The following is a 15583-nucleotide window of genomic DNA, read 5'->3' on the forward strand; positions in this document are numbered from 1 at the left end:
GCAAAATAGGGATGCCACATGATTTTCATATCACATTTTTTTTACACCAATGGTAATGTCCTATGACTTGCTTTTTTCACCTAACGATGTCTCTGTCTTAGGTTTGTTGCCATCTTGGTGCATAGAGGGTTTCCCCATTCACTTCAACTCCTGCTTAATGTTTCAGAGCATGGGTGTATCACAGTTTAATAACCCTACTGACGGATGTTTAGATTATGTCCAATTTTCTCTTTACATGTATTGCTGCAACAAACATTCTTGTTCATGCATCTTTGTGAACATGGGCAGGTACTTATGTCGCATAAGTATTTAGAAATGGAATTGTTGAGGTGCAGACTATATCGACATAGCATTTTAATTGCCCTCAAAGAACTTGTGCCAGCTTACACTGCGATCTGTGGGCCACGACAGCATTCATTTCCCTCTACCGTCCACCACTGGATAGTCTCCACTTCTTGGCTGATCTAATGGTAAATAAAAAGGGGTGCCATCTAAATTTAAATTTTTCTGATTACTTCTGAACTTAAATATCTATTTATATTTATTGAATATTAGTATCTCTTCTCTAAATTTGTCCTGTCCTTTTTTGCCCGTTTTTTTTTTTTTTTAATTTATTTTTTATTGATCTGTAGCAAAGTCAGTTTAGCCACAAAAGTGATTTTGGAAAAAAAATATTTACATTAAGTGGCATATTAGTTCTTCTTGAATAAATAAGTCAAAATGACTTCTGAATTAATAATAAAAGACATAATAATCATAGTAATCTAAAAATAGGGTTTAGGACCATTGTAAAATATTCCTCTCTTAGTTTATCTTATAGGTAAGGAAAAAATACAAGAATCAAGAAGTTTTATTTTTTACTTAGGAATTTCTTTAAAACTCTATATAGTTTATATTTCCCATAATAGTATCAGACTTGGAAATTTTATTTCCCAAATTAGTAAGAAAAATGAAAGTTATTTGGCACAAGAAATAAATAACCTGAGTTTTCTCTGAGGAGCTGAAGGGGTGGGGTAAGCTGAAGGTCAGGAGGAGGAGAAAGAACTTTGGATTGTGTACTACATACCTTTGGAATTTTGAGCCATGAGTATATTGAGTTTTATTCAGCAACTTCTGCCCTAAAGAGAAAGTCCACAAATGGGAATGACACGCACACTTTAGCATGTATTCAAGAAAGTGCAGTTTTCTAGGGAAAGGGCCCATAGGCTATGTGAAATTCTTACAGGGCTCTTGTTTCAAAGATTTAAGAGTCACAGATGTAAGGGAGAAGAAAGACACGTCTTTTCCTGTAAGGCTGTACTTACCCTAATGAGTACTAATAAATGAATGATTTGTTTTAAATAAAAGTTCTATACCTGAAAATGAATACCCGACACTCTCTGAATTCATTGAACAAATATTTATGAAGCATCTGCTATGTGCCAGGAACTGTTTCTGTGTGTCAAGGTTAGAGGCCCAAGAGCAAAACCGACAGAATACCCAAGCTCTCAAGGGGTTTACAAAGACATACTATAAAAATGAATATATAAATATAATAAGTAGATAGATATAATTTCAAATATTGGTAAGTTCTTTGGAGAGAAAGAAATCGGGGAAAGAAATATGAATCAATTCTAGAAATTGCTTGCATCCTATATATAGTTAAGTCCTCAAAAAAAATTTCCTAGAAGTTAGGAGGGGCTAAGGATAATTGTCAATGATACAGAATCAATGACAAATATGTGAAGTTCAGAAGCTTGCCTTAGTGAAAGAAAGCCTGACCAGAAGTCAGACATGGATATTCCTTAAAACTTAGTTCATGGCAGGCTCTGCTGTTTTTCTCACTCTAAAATGTGAGAACATTTTAGATGTGGCTTTAATTCTGATTCCCTATAGTTTTTAAACTTTTTGCTTAAGTCAAAATGAATTTGTGGAGTTCTACAGATTAGGGTGTTTTGCAACAGTTAGTTGCTTATTTGAAGCTTCTCTTTTTAGTTAATTTTTTGGTGACTGACTCATTCTTAGTCTAAACTCTCTTTCCAGGTTTAATTTATTATTCTTGTTTTAAAAATGTGTTTTGGCCTGGCCAGATATCTCAACTCAGTAGGGCATCATCCCCGTATGCCAAGGCTGCAGGTTTTCTCCCTGGTCAGGGCACTACAAGACTAAGAATTAACAAATGCATGCATAAATGAATGGAACAACAAATTGATCTCTCTCTATCTCTCACTCCTTTTCTCCCTAATTCTCTCTCTCATAGCAATACAAAAGTATTTTTAATTCTTACTATCCTGTCATCCAAATAGCTTTACAAAAAGAAATACTATTAATTTAAAATCCATGTATACCCTTTAGTTACCCTTTAGTTGATACTCAAACTCTTTCATCAAACAGACTATGAGCCAGTCAGAGCAGACTACGTTATAAATAGCTGAGGATTTGACCCATTTCTCTCTGTCCATACTGGATTCCTGTCAGGGTTTTATATATATATATATATATAGTGTGTGTGTGTGTGTGTGTGTGTGTGTGTGTGTGTGTGTGTGATAGAGACAGAGAGGGACAGACAGACAGGAAGGGAGAGAGATGAGAAGCATCAATTCTTCATTGTGACATCTTAGTTTTTCATTGACTGGGGTTTTTTTGTTTGTATATTTTGTTTTTTTTCAGAGACAGAGAGTCAGAGAGAGGGATAGATAGGGACAGACAGACAGGAATGGAGAGAGATGAGAAGCATCAATCATCAGTTTTTTGTTGCGAGACCTTAGTTGTTCATTGATTGCTTTCTCATATGTGCCTTGACCATGGGCCTTCACTAGACTGAGTAACCCCTTGATCGAGCCAGTGGCCTTGGGTCCAAGCTGGTGAGCTTTTTCTGCTCTAGCCAGATGAGACTGAGCTCAAGCTGGCGACCTCGGGGTCTCGAACCTGGGTCCTCCACATCCCAATCCGACACTCTATCCACTGCACCACCACTTGGTCAGGCCTTCATTGACTGTTTTCTCATAAGTGCCTTGACTGGGGGGCTACAGTAGAGTGAGTGACTTCTTGCTCAAGCCAGCAACTTTGGGCTCAAGTGAGCAACCATGGGATCATATCTATGATCCCGCGCTAAAGCCAGTGACTCCATGCACAAGCTGGTAAGCCCATGCTCAAGTTGGATGAGCCCGCATTGAAGCCAGCAACCTCAGGTTTTTAAACCTGGGTCCTTTCCATTCCCAGTCTGGTGCGCTTTCCACTGTGCAACCACTTGGTCAGGTAGGGGTTATATATTTTAAAATTATAATTGTAGTTCTGGCCGGTTGGCTCAGTGGTAGAGCATTGGCTCAGTGTGTGGAAGTCTCCGGTTTGATTCCCAATCAGGGCACACAGGAGAAGTGCCCATCTTCTTCTCCCTTTCCTTTCTCCCTGTCTCTCTCTTCCCCTCCTGCAGTCAAGGCTCCATTGGAGCAAAGTAGGCCATGATGCTGAGAATGGCTCCATGGCATCTGCCTCAGGTACTAGAATGGCTCCATCCACAAGGGGGCAACACCCCAGATGGGCAGAGCATCGCCTCCTGGTGGGCATGCCGTGTGGATCCCCATTGGGCACATGCGGGAGTCTGTCTGACTGCCTCCCAGCTTCTAACTTCAGCAAAATATAGAAAAAAAGTTATAATTGTATATACAACTTTTATTTTTGTCTTGACTTCTTCATACGCCATTATTTCCTATGATCTTTTTGTATATAATCTATACCATACACATATACCTTTGTTAAGTGATAGGGGGAAGTATAGGTTTTTCCAACTTTTTATACTCATAAAAAGGATTACTATAAACATCACTGGACATATTGATTTTTTTTCTTTGTGGATCATTTCCATATGAAACCAGTATCCAAGAGAAGTGAGGAAAAAATCATAACATCACCTGTGACCATTCCGCCTTCATGCACATTCTGACCACCACTGCTCTTCTTCTGACGCAGTGAGTTTCAAATCGAGGTCAGAGTCTCTGATGCATTCTTAGGATTCCAAGAGTTCTTTGTGAGAATTAAAGTTTTTATTTTAATGGCCTGTTAAAAATGTAACTGTGTGCTATGTAATATGAACCACCTTATAACTGAGAACTCACCCTGATTTCAGGTATAGTGATTCTGAGCAGTAATATTTTGTCATAAGCTATGAGTAAAGATTAAGCTTTGAGGCAGAATGATGCTATGAGATGGAAATAATATGTGTGTCACCAACAGACTTTAGAGGGAATACAGAATGTTTCAAACGCTGAACTAGATGGAAATAGTTTCATAAGTCCACTTACCATGTGCTCAGATCCCCAAGGCTCCTGAAGGATGCACAACTTAGTATTACAGAGTTCTTCTGTACTGGCCCTCACCCACTCCTTCTCTCCATCTTGGAGACACTGGCCGTGTGCCTTTCTGCTCATCAGGTATTCTTATGAGTGCAACTACTCCACTCCTCACCCCTACCCCAAGCACGTTCCTAGTCTTTACATCTTTATTGCAACACTAGGTAAAGCAAAGGCCTCTAACATGCCTTGGGCAGACCCAGGTGTCAGGCTTGTGTGTGGATCACTCCTGTTCCACCTCCTTTCTCATTACAGAGAAGTCATTGACTGGATCTCTCAGTTTTCTAATTGTGTCAGCTGTCATTTCTGCTGCTCATATACTGAGTTTTCTGTTATGACTAACACTTCATTTGTATAATCTTGAGTTGATTCTTTGCAGTGGATGTACTCTCTGCGGCTATTCTGAAGTCCTCTTGTGCTTTCTTTGTTAACTCTGATACATTGGCTATCAGCTTTTATGTTTGTGTTTGTTTTCTGTCCGTAAAGCAGTTGGCTTTCTCAAGTTGTTCGCTCCTTCCCCAGTGCAGTTTCATCATTGTAACTGAGATCCCACTGCTCCTGTGTTCTGGCCCTAGGGAAGAGGTCAAATGGACTGCTGGGCTTGTCCTAATGGATTCCCTGAGAATAAGGGAGAGGTGGAGACACCCTCCTGGGGCTAGCAGGGAGTGCATACCCTATCTAATGCCAGCTGCTCCACCTGAAGGAAGACACCCTGGGTGCCCGGGCCAAGGAGGGAAGATGTGGGGTCCTTGTGCTGCCAGCTGCTCCTACTGCAGTGTCCCAACTGCTCACGTGCAGGGTGCTCCAGGGCACTTCTGGTAGGGAAGCGTTTATGGGGCTGCTCCCATGCTTTGAGCTAAGGTTGTGCTTCATAAATGACATCTTTCCCATTATTCTTAGGGATTTTGGTGAAGATAGGAGGGCTAGAGACTTGGCATGTTTCAATCTTCTAACTTAAAAGAGCATGTCATCTTAGGAAAACAATTTTGTACCCCTATGATACCTATGTGTATCAGGATACAAGTGCAAGAATGTTCAAAGCAGCATTGTAATAACTAAAAACTAGAAAAATCTTAGTATCCACCAATGGTAGAATGAATAAATAACATGCAGTAGAGTTCTACAATGGAACACTGTTCATTAGCTACATAATGCAAGTCACATATGCAATCTTAAATTTTCTGGTAGCCATTTAAAAATACAAGTTAAAGGAAACAGTGAAATAAATGTTAATATATTTTATTTAATTCCAGTCCAAAATACTGTCATTTTTAGCATCTAATACTATATTTCCCCATGTAAAAGGTGCACATTTTTTTCTGAAAAATTTAGGGTCTAAAAACTGGGTGCATCTTATACAGTGGTTGTAGATTTTTTACTTGAATTTCCCACTTTTTTGTACTTGTTTTTGGGCTTATTGTTGAAGACAGTGATTCATCATCAGACACAGATGAGGACAAGCTAATGGATGGGAGTTCTGACAGTGATGAGGGGTTGTATGAATTTTATGATGAATAAAACTTGAGTTCAATAACTTTATGTAATACTTTTTTTTTCTTCAAATTTTGGGTTGAAAAGTAAGGTGCATCTTATACATGGTATCATCTTGTACATGGGGAATTATGGTAACTCTATAGAGTATTATTAAGATAGTCTACATTTTTTCACATTGTGTCTTCAAACTATCCAAAAGCACCATATTATCATTTCTCCATGGAATCAATATAAAAAGTGTTCATGATAGAATTTACAGTCTTTTTTTCATACTAAGTTTTTGAAATCTCCATTTGGTTGCTAAATTTTTTTTATCAGAAAGACATGGTCTGTATTTAGATTGTATAAATTTACAGTTGAGAAAGTAGCAGCACATACCCCAGTTATAGCCACCACACTTAAACGGGACTCAGAGGAAGGGCTGTGATTAGAGAGGGCCACCCTGCGGGCTCTGGGATGCTGCAGTGTTCTGTTTTGACATGAGTGGTGTCACATGGCTGTTTGTATTTATGTTGTGTGTGTTTTATGCACATTTTAGTTTTCAAAATAATTTTTTATATTTTTATTTTTTAATTTTCCTTCTTTTCCAAGTGAGAGGAGGGGAGGTAGAGAGACAGACTCCTGCAGGCACCGGACTGGGATCAACCCGAAAACCCCTGTCTGTGCCGATGCTCTGCCTATCTGGGCCATGCTCACAACTGAACTGTTTTTAGCACCTGAGGAGGAGGCTCCATGGAGCCATTTTCATCGCTGGGGCCAGTGTACTCAAACCAATCAAGCCATGGCTACTGGAGAGGAAGAGAGAGACAGACAGGGTGGAGGGAGAGGGATGGAGAAGCAGATGGGCATTTCTCCTGTGTGTCCTGACCAGGAAACGAACCTGGGTCATTCACTTGCCGGGCTGAGGCTCTACCACTGAACCAACTTGCCAGGGCCTAAAAGTATATTTTTAATAAGGAAACTCCTTGAATGGCTTTACTTGCAGCCCTAATGTGTTCTATATAGGACTTCCATAATAAGTTTTGGGAAAAGAGAGGAGCAAATGGTAATTCTGCCAGTGTTGGTACCACCCAAAATTGGATTCCAATAGAGACTTTGTGATCTAGAGAGTAGGCATTAAATAAATGACTTGGTGGGAAGAGTGAACAGAGTGTGTGTATGTGTGTGTGTGTGTGTGTCTGTGTGTATGTGTGTCTGTGTTTATGTGTGTGTGATGGAGAGAGATGGACATAAAGGAGGACATGGGAAGGAAAGTTTGAATAAACACAGAACAGAGATCCTCATCATTAAATTAAATGCAAGTTAAATTAGGGTGTTTCTATGGCACCATTACTCGGGTTTCCCCATGGATATTTCTATGTAGTTAATGATTACAGTTATTTTGCATTAGGATCCAGAAATAACTTTTTCCTTTTTCAGAATTCTCAGTGGAAATGAAATAACGGAATTAAAGAAAAATTCATTTGAAGGACTGCTATCTCTCAACTATTTGTAAGTTGACTATACTTATTTTTCTATGAGTTTTTAGTTACACAATCTATAAAATAAATAAGGGGTTCAACTGATTTAATTTCTTCAATTTCTACCAGGAATAGAATTATGTAATTTTGTAAGTTATGTAGACCTACTACCAATCTCCAGCATTTAATGTCTTCCATGTACTTTCAATTTTTTAATTATATAGATAGAAAAAATATTTAGTTATAGAGGAAAAATGGTAATGAGAGCTGAGTAATCATAGGTACCCATAGAAACCTTTTTATATGTGTTCATATACTATCTGCTTATATTCACATTTAGTTTAGAGCCCATGGATTAAATTGGGTCTATTGTGTATTATTTTACAGCCCTTAATTAAGAATAATTTTCACACTTTGAAAGGGCAGCAAAAGAAAGAAGAAAAGGAATAGATAAAGAAGAATATGTGAGACAGACTGTCTGTGGCCTGCAAAGCCTAAAGTACTTACTGTCCAGCCTTTACAGCAAAGGTTTTAAAACACTGACTTATTAAAATGGGAGGAATTCAAGTTAACCCTGAATTGTCACTGTAGGACAAGAAAAAATACAACACTTACATTAATTTGAATACCATTAAATCAGAATTTTTTGATAATTTAATCTACATGAGATTAACATTTATATATTGAGTGTTTAAGCAGATGAATTATGTAAAGAGTCTGGGAAAGAACATAATAACTTACCAAGAGGACAGACTGGTGTTAAGGGTTTCAATGCAAAAATTGTTACACCAGTATGAAAAATAAGTGTTTAAAATGATGGTTAAATAATATAGTTAGAAATTTTTATACTAAATGAGCCTATCAGAAATGCTTCTAACTTCATTTATTACAAAATAAAAATCTCTCTAGCCTCCTCTTAAGAAACGCTTGCCTAGCAAGTCTATCTATTTAGAGATAAAGAGATACTTTTTGCTACGAAAACTTAATGCTTATCCTTTGTCCATGGCATCCAGAGCTATGTATGTCACTACTTCTTATTAAACTAATTAATGATGCTTTTTAGCAAATATTCTTTTTGCTAATGTAGAAGGCTAAATGGAAGTGGGTATAAAGAGCTTCCTATGACACTGAAAATAGTCTTCTAAATTATCAAACATTCCCAGCCTCAAGGGGCAACCACTTTCATATTGGTCAGCTAGGGTATCACTGCCCTCTGGTTCCAAGCCTTACAAATAAAATGGAGAGAAACAGTTGAGTTAACTAACTGCTAAATAGATTAGGTTATTCATAGTATCTACTGTGAAATACATGGTAAGCTAATTATTTCATGCTAGCATAAGTATTCCCTTTCATTAAGAAATGTTAATCCATAAACAAACAGAATAAAAGTATGCCAAGCCCTGTTCTTAGTACTGTCGGCACAAAGGTAAGACAGGGTTCTTACCCTTCTACATAATCTCACAGGGAAAGTCTATGCAGAAGCTCAAACCATAATGCACAAGAAGGAAGGGCTGCAGAGGCACACAGGAGGGAGCCGTGAAGGACTAAAACTGCATTTCCTTTAAAACATTTTCCTCCCTCTACTTCTGAGTTATTGTACAAATATTTGAGTTTGCATATGTTCTCAAGTCAGTTTTAAACATCATAGACAATGCAGATGAGCAAGACCTAGTCCATACTTTCAAAAAGTTCATGCTCAGAGGAAATAGGATGCATAAATAAGTGTGTTAAAAAGAAAAATGCATATGCGCCAGGCATAGATTGGTTTTGGAACACAGCAGAGGAAAATGAGACTTCAAGTTGGAGCAGTGAAGATGTTACTAGAGCAATGCCATTTGAAAACGGCTTTGAAGGGCCCTTGGGGATCATCAGATGGACATCTTGGGTAGAATGAGTTTGCAGCAGGAGCATGGAGAAACAAGGAAAAATACTGTGAGTACCTGTAGAGTACAAGTAGGCAGAGTAGGAGATGAGAGCCAGATCTTCTGGGGTTTGGAGGCCAAGGCAAGGATAACACGCCAAGCCACCATGTTATCACACCCGCTCTCTAGCACAAACCAGCCTACAACAGAATCACTTGGAATTAAAACTCAAGCTCCACTGCCACAGTTACAGATTCAGTCTGTCCAGAGTAGGGCTGAGAATTTGTATTTTCAGTAAGTTCCCAAGTGCTGCTGGCTGGCACTTGAGAACCACTCTGGAGAGCTGATCTGGTGACTGCGCAGGATGGATTAGAAAGGGAGAGACTAGAAATGGAAACGCCAGTCAGAAGACAGTTACACCGTCCAAATGAGAAGGGAGGGAATAAGCTGGAACCGATGGACAAGAGTGGGTGTTTTCAAATAAAAATCCAGCACCATGTTGCTTTTCGTTGTCCCAGCACTGTACAACTGAAGCAACTAAATTTATGAATTAGTAAAGCAGTGTAAAATAAAAAATGAATTTCTATTAATAGAAAGTATCATTCTGAATTAGTTCAAAGTTCTGATTCAATTAGAAGAGTAAATTCCTTCCAATTATTTGAGACTTGGCATTTTTTATTTCTTCTGATACTGAACCAGCCTAGAAAAACAACTAAACCAAGAAGGTGTGTGTAAATGTGAGACCATTTCTTTTAATGTTAGAAATATTTAATTATATATGAAGATAAAAACTTGGCACTCATAATCTAAACTTGATGAGACCACAAACGGTCATCCAGTTAATTCTTTTGCTCTTAGAAAAGATCACCTTCACAATCTATCAGGATCTATAGTTGTATATATTATTTAAGACGATCATGAAGGTGAGACACTTATGAGAGGTGAGGGCAGGGTTAAGGGCTGTGGAAGGCTCAGATCACAATTCTGTTCAGAGTTTAGACTACAGCTAAGTATTCGGTATTATCATTCTAACCTTTGCCAGTTGTTTCTACTATAGATATCTAGTAGCTAATTGGGGCAATATGTTTCTTTTACTTTTTCTAGAGATTTATCGTGCAGTAAGATCCGGTTTATTGAAAGAAATACAGTTGAATTCCTTCCTTTTCTGCAGCATTTGTAAGTTACAAATATATCTTTATTATGTTTAGAATTTTCATAAAACTTAATTGTAAACCTCTTTGTTATTTATTTTAAAGTAAAATTAAAATTTTGTTAGTAGAAAGATATTAAAGTTATATAGCAAATTCTTTTTGTCTGGAGCAAAAATTACCCTGAGAATTATCTCACAGATCAGAATGAACCATTCTACAGCAGTGGTTCTCCACCAGGGTGATTTTGCACCCAGGTGACAAGATCCAAACACATTTTTAGCTGTCAGAACAGAAGGTACGCTACTGGCACCTAGTGGGCAGAGGCCAGAGTTGCTGTTCGACGTCCTACAATGCACAAGACAGTCCCCGTATCAAAGAATTATCTAGTGCAAAAATGTCAATAGTGTTGGAGTTGTGTAACCCTTTCTAGAAAAATAAAGACCACTTCACAAGTATTTGAGCACTTACTGTTTTGTATCTAATACACCACATGCATAAACATGAAAGCATGAATCATAAACAAATATTTTCCACAGTGAGATTTATTTACAGTATGGAAGGGGTATTGAGGTTGTTTTATCATAGGTGAATTAGAATCACTGCCAAAGGATAAATGGTCCTAAAGAATATCCTTGTTCTTTTTTGTCTTTTTTATAGAGATCTGAGCTGCAATTCATTAGAAAAACTGAGCTTGGGAACATTTGAGGCCTCGCATGGAATACAGTTTTTACACAAAATGTAAGTGAAATTAAAGATGGATACATGTAAAAAGCTATGTGTATAAACATCATACAGTGATTGGTTAGCTGAGTGTAAGCCCAGTTTGAGCTCTCAAAAAGGGTGGCTTAACATTCATTCATTTTTCAAAAACACTGCGATACAGAGAGGCCGAGAGACTTGTCTGACTCAGAGGTGGCATGCTCTGCTTTCCCCAGTGCTGGCCCTCAGTGTGGGCAATAGAAGGCACCCGGCAAATTACATTCAAGGTAGCATTGTTGCAGGAATTCCAGCGGTGCTGCTGCTCCGCTATGTGAATGGTCCTTGAAATTCCACATGTGCATTTCACTTTGATTCCTGCTCATGTGCAAGGTTCCTGACTGCTCATCTGTATGCAGCATAGAACTGAAAGAATTAGGTTTGGTTCAAAGCAAAATGTCCAGGTGTTTCTTAGACAGGAGTCTTTTTTAAAGGGTAAAGCAGAATGAATTCTCAAGAACCCACCACAGGGCACTTCTCTTCTCGATCACCCAGAACATTGTTTTTCAGAAAGTATATGCCTCTGAAGTGAATTACCTGTGGGCAATGGGAACCTTTGAGGTATGGGAAAATACACTGTCTGTGTGAAGGTGTGTGTATAAATTCATAAAGAAAATACAGAGCTATAACCTGATTCCAATATTTTTTCTGACTACACTCAGTAAAGAGTGTGGGTTTTATTCCCTCTCAGTTGGAAAATTCTGTGATTTCTCTGTGACCCCAGCAAATCATACTGGGTATGTTCAGTGGCCTGAAAAGGATTTTAGACTCAGGATGAAGTACAGAAAAGACTGTCTGACTGTCTTGTGGTTCAGAAACCCAGTTTCACACAATTCATTTTGGGTTAGGTGCAGGTGTTTAGGGCGTGTCTGCAGCTGGACTGACAGCTCCTGCAGATGCCCATCTGTAGCGGCCTCCCCTCTTCTCTCATTCATTTGCTGATGCCTGACTTGGGGCAGAACACCGAGGGCCAGTTTCCCTTTCCGCAATGCAGCAGAGAGCATGCTCATTAGGTCCCTCCACCAGGAGGTTTGGTAGCGTCAGTACAATGTGTTAAACTCACAACCTTTACTAAGCATTGTGGGACACCGAGAGTCCCTTATAAGAGTCTGTGTTTCACTATAGTTATGAAGGCAACACAGGAAAAAAACCGGCAGAAACACACTTGACAAAATTAGTAAATTCATTCAAAAACATTTACTGGGTGCCATGTCCATGGTGTGTCAGCACTGTGCTAAGTGCTGGGACTTAGCAAGAAGAATTCGACAGGGACTTTATCCCCAAGAAACTTTTACTGGCTGGAGGAAGATGGATGTGATGGGAAAGCACACGAGAGCTATGCCAGCATCTCTACAGAAGGGTATCAAGTTAGTGGGGAGACAATGTAGAAAATGGTGATAGGTTAGAAAAGATTCGTGCCTTAGCTGGGTGGTTCAGTGGATAGAGCGTCATCCTGACACACCAAGGTAATAGATGTGATCCCCAGTCAGGGCACATACAAGAAGCAATCACCGAGAGCATAAATAAGTGGATCGAGTTGTTCTCCTCCCTCTCTCCCTTTGCACCCCCCCGCCCCGTTTTCCTCATCCTCTCTCTCTCATTCTCAAATCAATGGAAAAAGAAAAAAGATTGATAACAGAGGAGGCACTGAGTTGTTAATTTTGAGTTTCTTTGTTCATCTAAAATGACAGAAAAATATAATGAGAGAATCAGAGCTAGCTGGTGTTAGAAATAAATTTATACCCTACCACGTGATTTGAATAGAGCTATACTTTTAAAACTCTATATTTCATACTTTCAGATGATCGTCACAATACCATAAGCGTGTGTTGGGTACAGGGACCCTTTGTTTTGGGCCAAATCTTCTTAATAGACAAAGCTAATTTGCTTTAGGAAGCACTGAGTCTTAAGACAGTTCCATTCTAAATTTTTTGAGGAAACTCCATACTGTTTTGCACACAGACTGCATCAATCTTCATTCCCATAATAGTGCACAAGGGTTCCTTTTGTCCTTCTCCTTGCCAGCACTTGTTTGTTGATTTATTGATGGTAGCGTTTGGATAGGAATGTGGTAATATTTCATTGTGGTTTTAATTTGCATTTCTCTGATGATTACTGATGAACATCTTTTCATATGTCTGTTGGCCACCTGTATGTCCTCTTTGGAGAAGTGTCTATTCAGGTCCTTTGGCCATTTATTAATTGAATTGTTTGTTTTTTTTGGTGCTGAGTTGTGTAAGTTCTTTATTGAATAGACTCTCTTTACCCCATTGTATGTTCTTGCCTCCTTTGTCAAATATTAATTGACCATAAAGCCATGGGTTTATTTCTGATTTCTCTATTCTGTTCCTTTGATGTATATGTTTTTTGTTTTGTTTTATTTTGTTTTGCTTGTCAGTACCCTGCTGTTTTGAGTTCTATGGCCTTGTAGTAGAGTTGGAGAACAGGTAGCATGATTCCTTAACTTTATAGAACAATATCTTTAAAACTTTGACTCTGAGATAGTCTATGAGAATAATAAAAATCACTGCCATGTTTTACTCTCATTAAGATAAGGCCATAAACATAAAAAGGAATGAACGAGGAATCAGCACACTGTTTATCTGCAAAATGAGGGAACTGATGCCAAGTGGAAATGATACATAGTGCAAATACGCAATCACTCATATTGTGGTTTGTGGAAAAGCAGTTGCTGTAAAGTCCCTCAAATTTAAGCTGTTGAGTCAGCTCTCCCTCCTCTTCTCCTTTGCCCAGGCACAACCCTGGTGAAGAGAAGACGGCACTAAAGGCCAGAGGAAGAAATAGGATACTTGAGAGTGGCTCCATATTTTTTTGTTTTGTTTTGTTTTTTTCTGAAGCTGGAAACGGGGAGAGACTATCAGACAGACTCCCACATGTGCCCGACTGGGATCCACCCGGCATGCCCACCAAGGGGCGACGCTCTGCCCACCAGGGGGCGATGCTCTGCCCCTCCGGGGTGTCGCTCTCTTGCGACCAGAGCCACTCTAGCGCCTGGGGCAGTGGCCAAGGAGCCATCCCCAGCGCCCGGGCCATCTTTGCTCCAGTGGAGCCTCGCTGCGGGAGGGGAAGAGAGAGACAGAGAGGAAGGAGAGGGGGAGGGGTGGAGAAGCAGATGGGCACTTCTCCTGTGTGCCCTGGCCGGGAATTGAACCCGGGACTTCTGCACGCCAGGCCGACACTCTACCACTGAGCCAACCGGCCAGGGCCTTCGAGTTGATTCTTATAAATAGTTTGAAGTATAGGGAGAGACCAACTTGATTATTTTGCATGTGGATGTACAATTGTCCAGCACCATTTGAAAAGACTATTGTTTCCATATTGGAGTGTTTTGACACCCTAGTTAAAAGAACAATGGAAAATACAGGTGAGCATTGATTTCTGGACTGTCAATTCTGTTTTATCAATTTAGATGTCAGTACTGGAGCCATCTGCCAGTAACATACTGTGATTGCTATAGCTTTGAATTGAGTTTTGAAACCAGCACATGTGAGGCCTTTCATGTTTTTTTTTCTTTATCAAGAGCATTTTAGCTATTCTCAGTCCCTTGAATCGTTATACAATTTTAGAAGAGCTTGTCAGTTTCTAGAAAGAAATCAGTTGAAATTTGGATAGGGATTGCATTGAAAGCATATAGATCAATTTGGGGAGTAGGGCCATTTTAACAGTATCATCATCTAATCTATGAACACAGCATGTCTTTTCATTTATTTACATCTTCTTTAATTTCTTTGACCAGTGTTTTGTAGTTTTTAGTATAAGAGTCATGCACTTCTTTGGTTAAATTTTTTGCTATTTCATTCTTTTTGACGCTGTTATGCATGAAATTCTTTTCATAATTTTCTTTTTGGATTACTCATTGCTAGTGTATAGAAATACAGCTAAGTTTTGCAAATTGATCTTGTATCCTGCACCCTTGCTGAACTCATTTATTAACACTAATAGTTCTATTCTAGATTCCAGGAATATGTCTCATGGTCTTCCAGTTTCCCGGGCATGTGCTGAAGCTCTTCAGAGTCTCTATGCACATCATTTCTCAGCTTTTTCTTTTAAGCTTTTCGTTAGGCTCTTTTTTTTTTTTTTTTTTTTTTCATTTTTCATTTTTCTGAAGCTGGAAACGGGGAGAGACAGTCAGACAGACTCCCGCATGCGCCCGACCGGGATCCACCCGGCACGCCCACCAGGGGCGACGCTCTGCCCACCAGGGGGCGATGCTCTGCCCATCCTGGGCGTCGCCATGTTGCGACCAGAGCCACTCTAGCGCCTGAGGCAGAGGCCACAGAGCCATCCCCAGCGCCCGGGCCATCTTTGCTCCAATGGATCGTTAGGCTCTTTTTTTTGCTCCAACTGTTATCCGTTGGCTCAGCAGCTGCTGTGTTAAAACATGTACCAGTATTGTTTTTAAAAAATTCTCCCTGAGGAGGGAGGCTTTTGTGCTAGGCCACTCCCATCAGGTCAGAGTTAAACCTTCCATGTGAGGTCTTCCAGGGAACCACCCAGTGGTGGGATTCAAA

The 15583-nt window shown here is 39.4% G+C and overlaps 1 protein-coding gene across 6 annotated transcripts in view; it reads left to right on the top strand.

The window, feature by feature from the left end:
- LOC136326605 (leucine-rich repeat-containing protein 37B-like) overlaps positions 1 to 15583 on the top strand; it is a 61843-nt gene that overhangs the window by 13692 nt on the left and 32568 nt on the right. For all 6 annotated transcript variants that reach the window (XR_010729488.1, XR_010729489.1, XR_010729487.1 and 3 more), the window contains 3 exons: positions 7242 to 7313; positions 10249 to 10320; positions 10953 to 11033. Coding sequence is in view for 1 of the 6 variants with exons in the window: in XM_066262831.1 (XP_066118928.1) it covers positions 7242 to 7313; positions 10249 to 10320; positions 10953 to 11033 (225 nt within the window). In the remaining 5 variants the exon portion in view is untranslated. The remainder of the gene's footprint in view (positions 1 to 7241; positions 7314 to 10248; positions 10321 to 10952; positions 11034 to 15583) is intronic.

The sequence above is a fragment of the Saccopteryx bilineata genome, chromosome 2, assembly GCF_036850765.1.
Source record: "Saccopteryx bilineata isolate mSacBil1 chromosome 2, mSacBil1_pri_phased_curated, whole genome shotgun sequence".
In the NCBI taxonomy this organism is placed as follows: Eukaryota; Metazoa; Chordata; class Mammalia; order Chiroptera; family Emballonuridae; genus Saccopteryx; species Saccopteryx bilineata.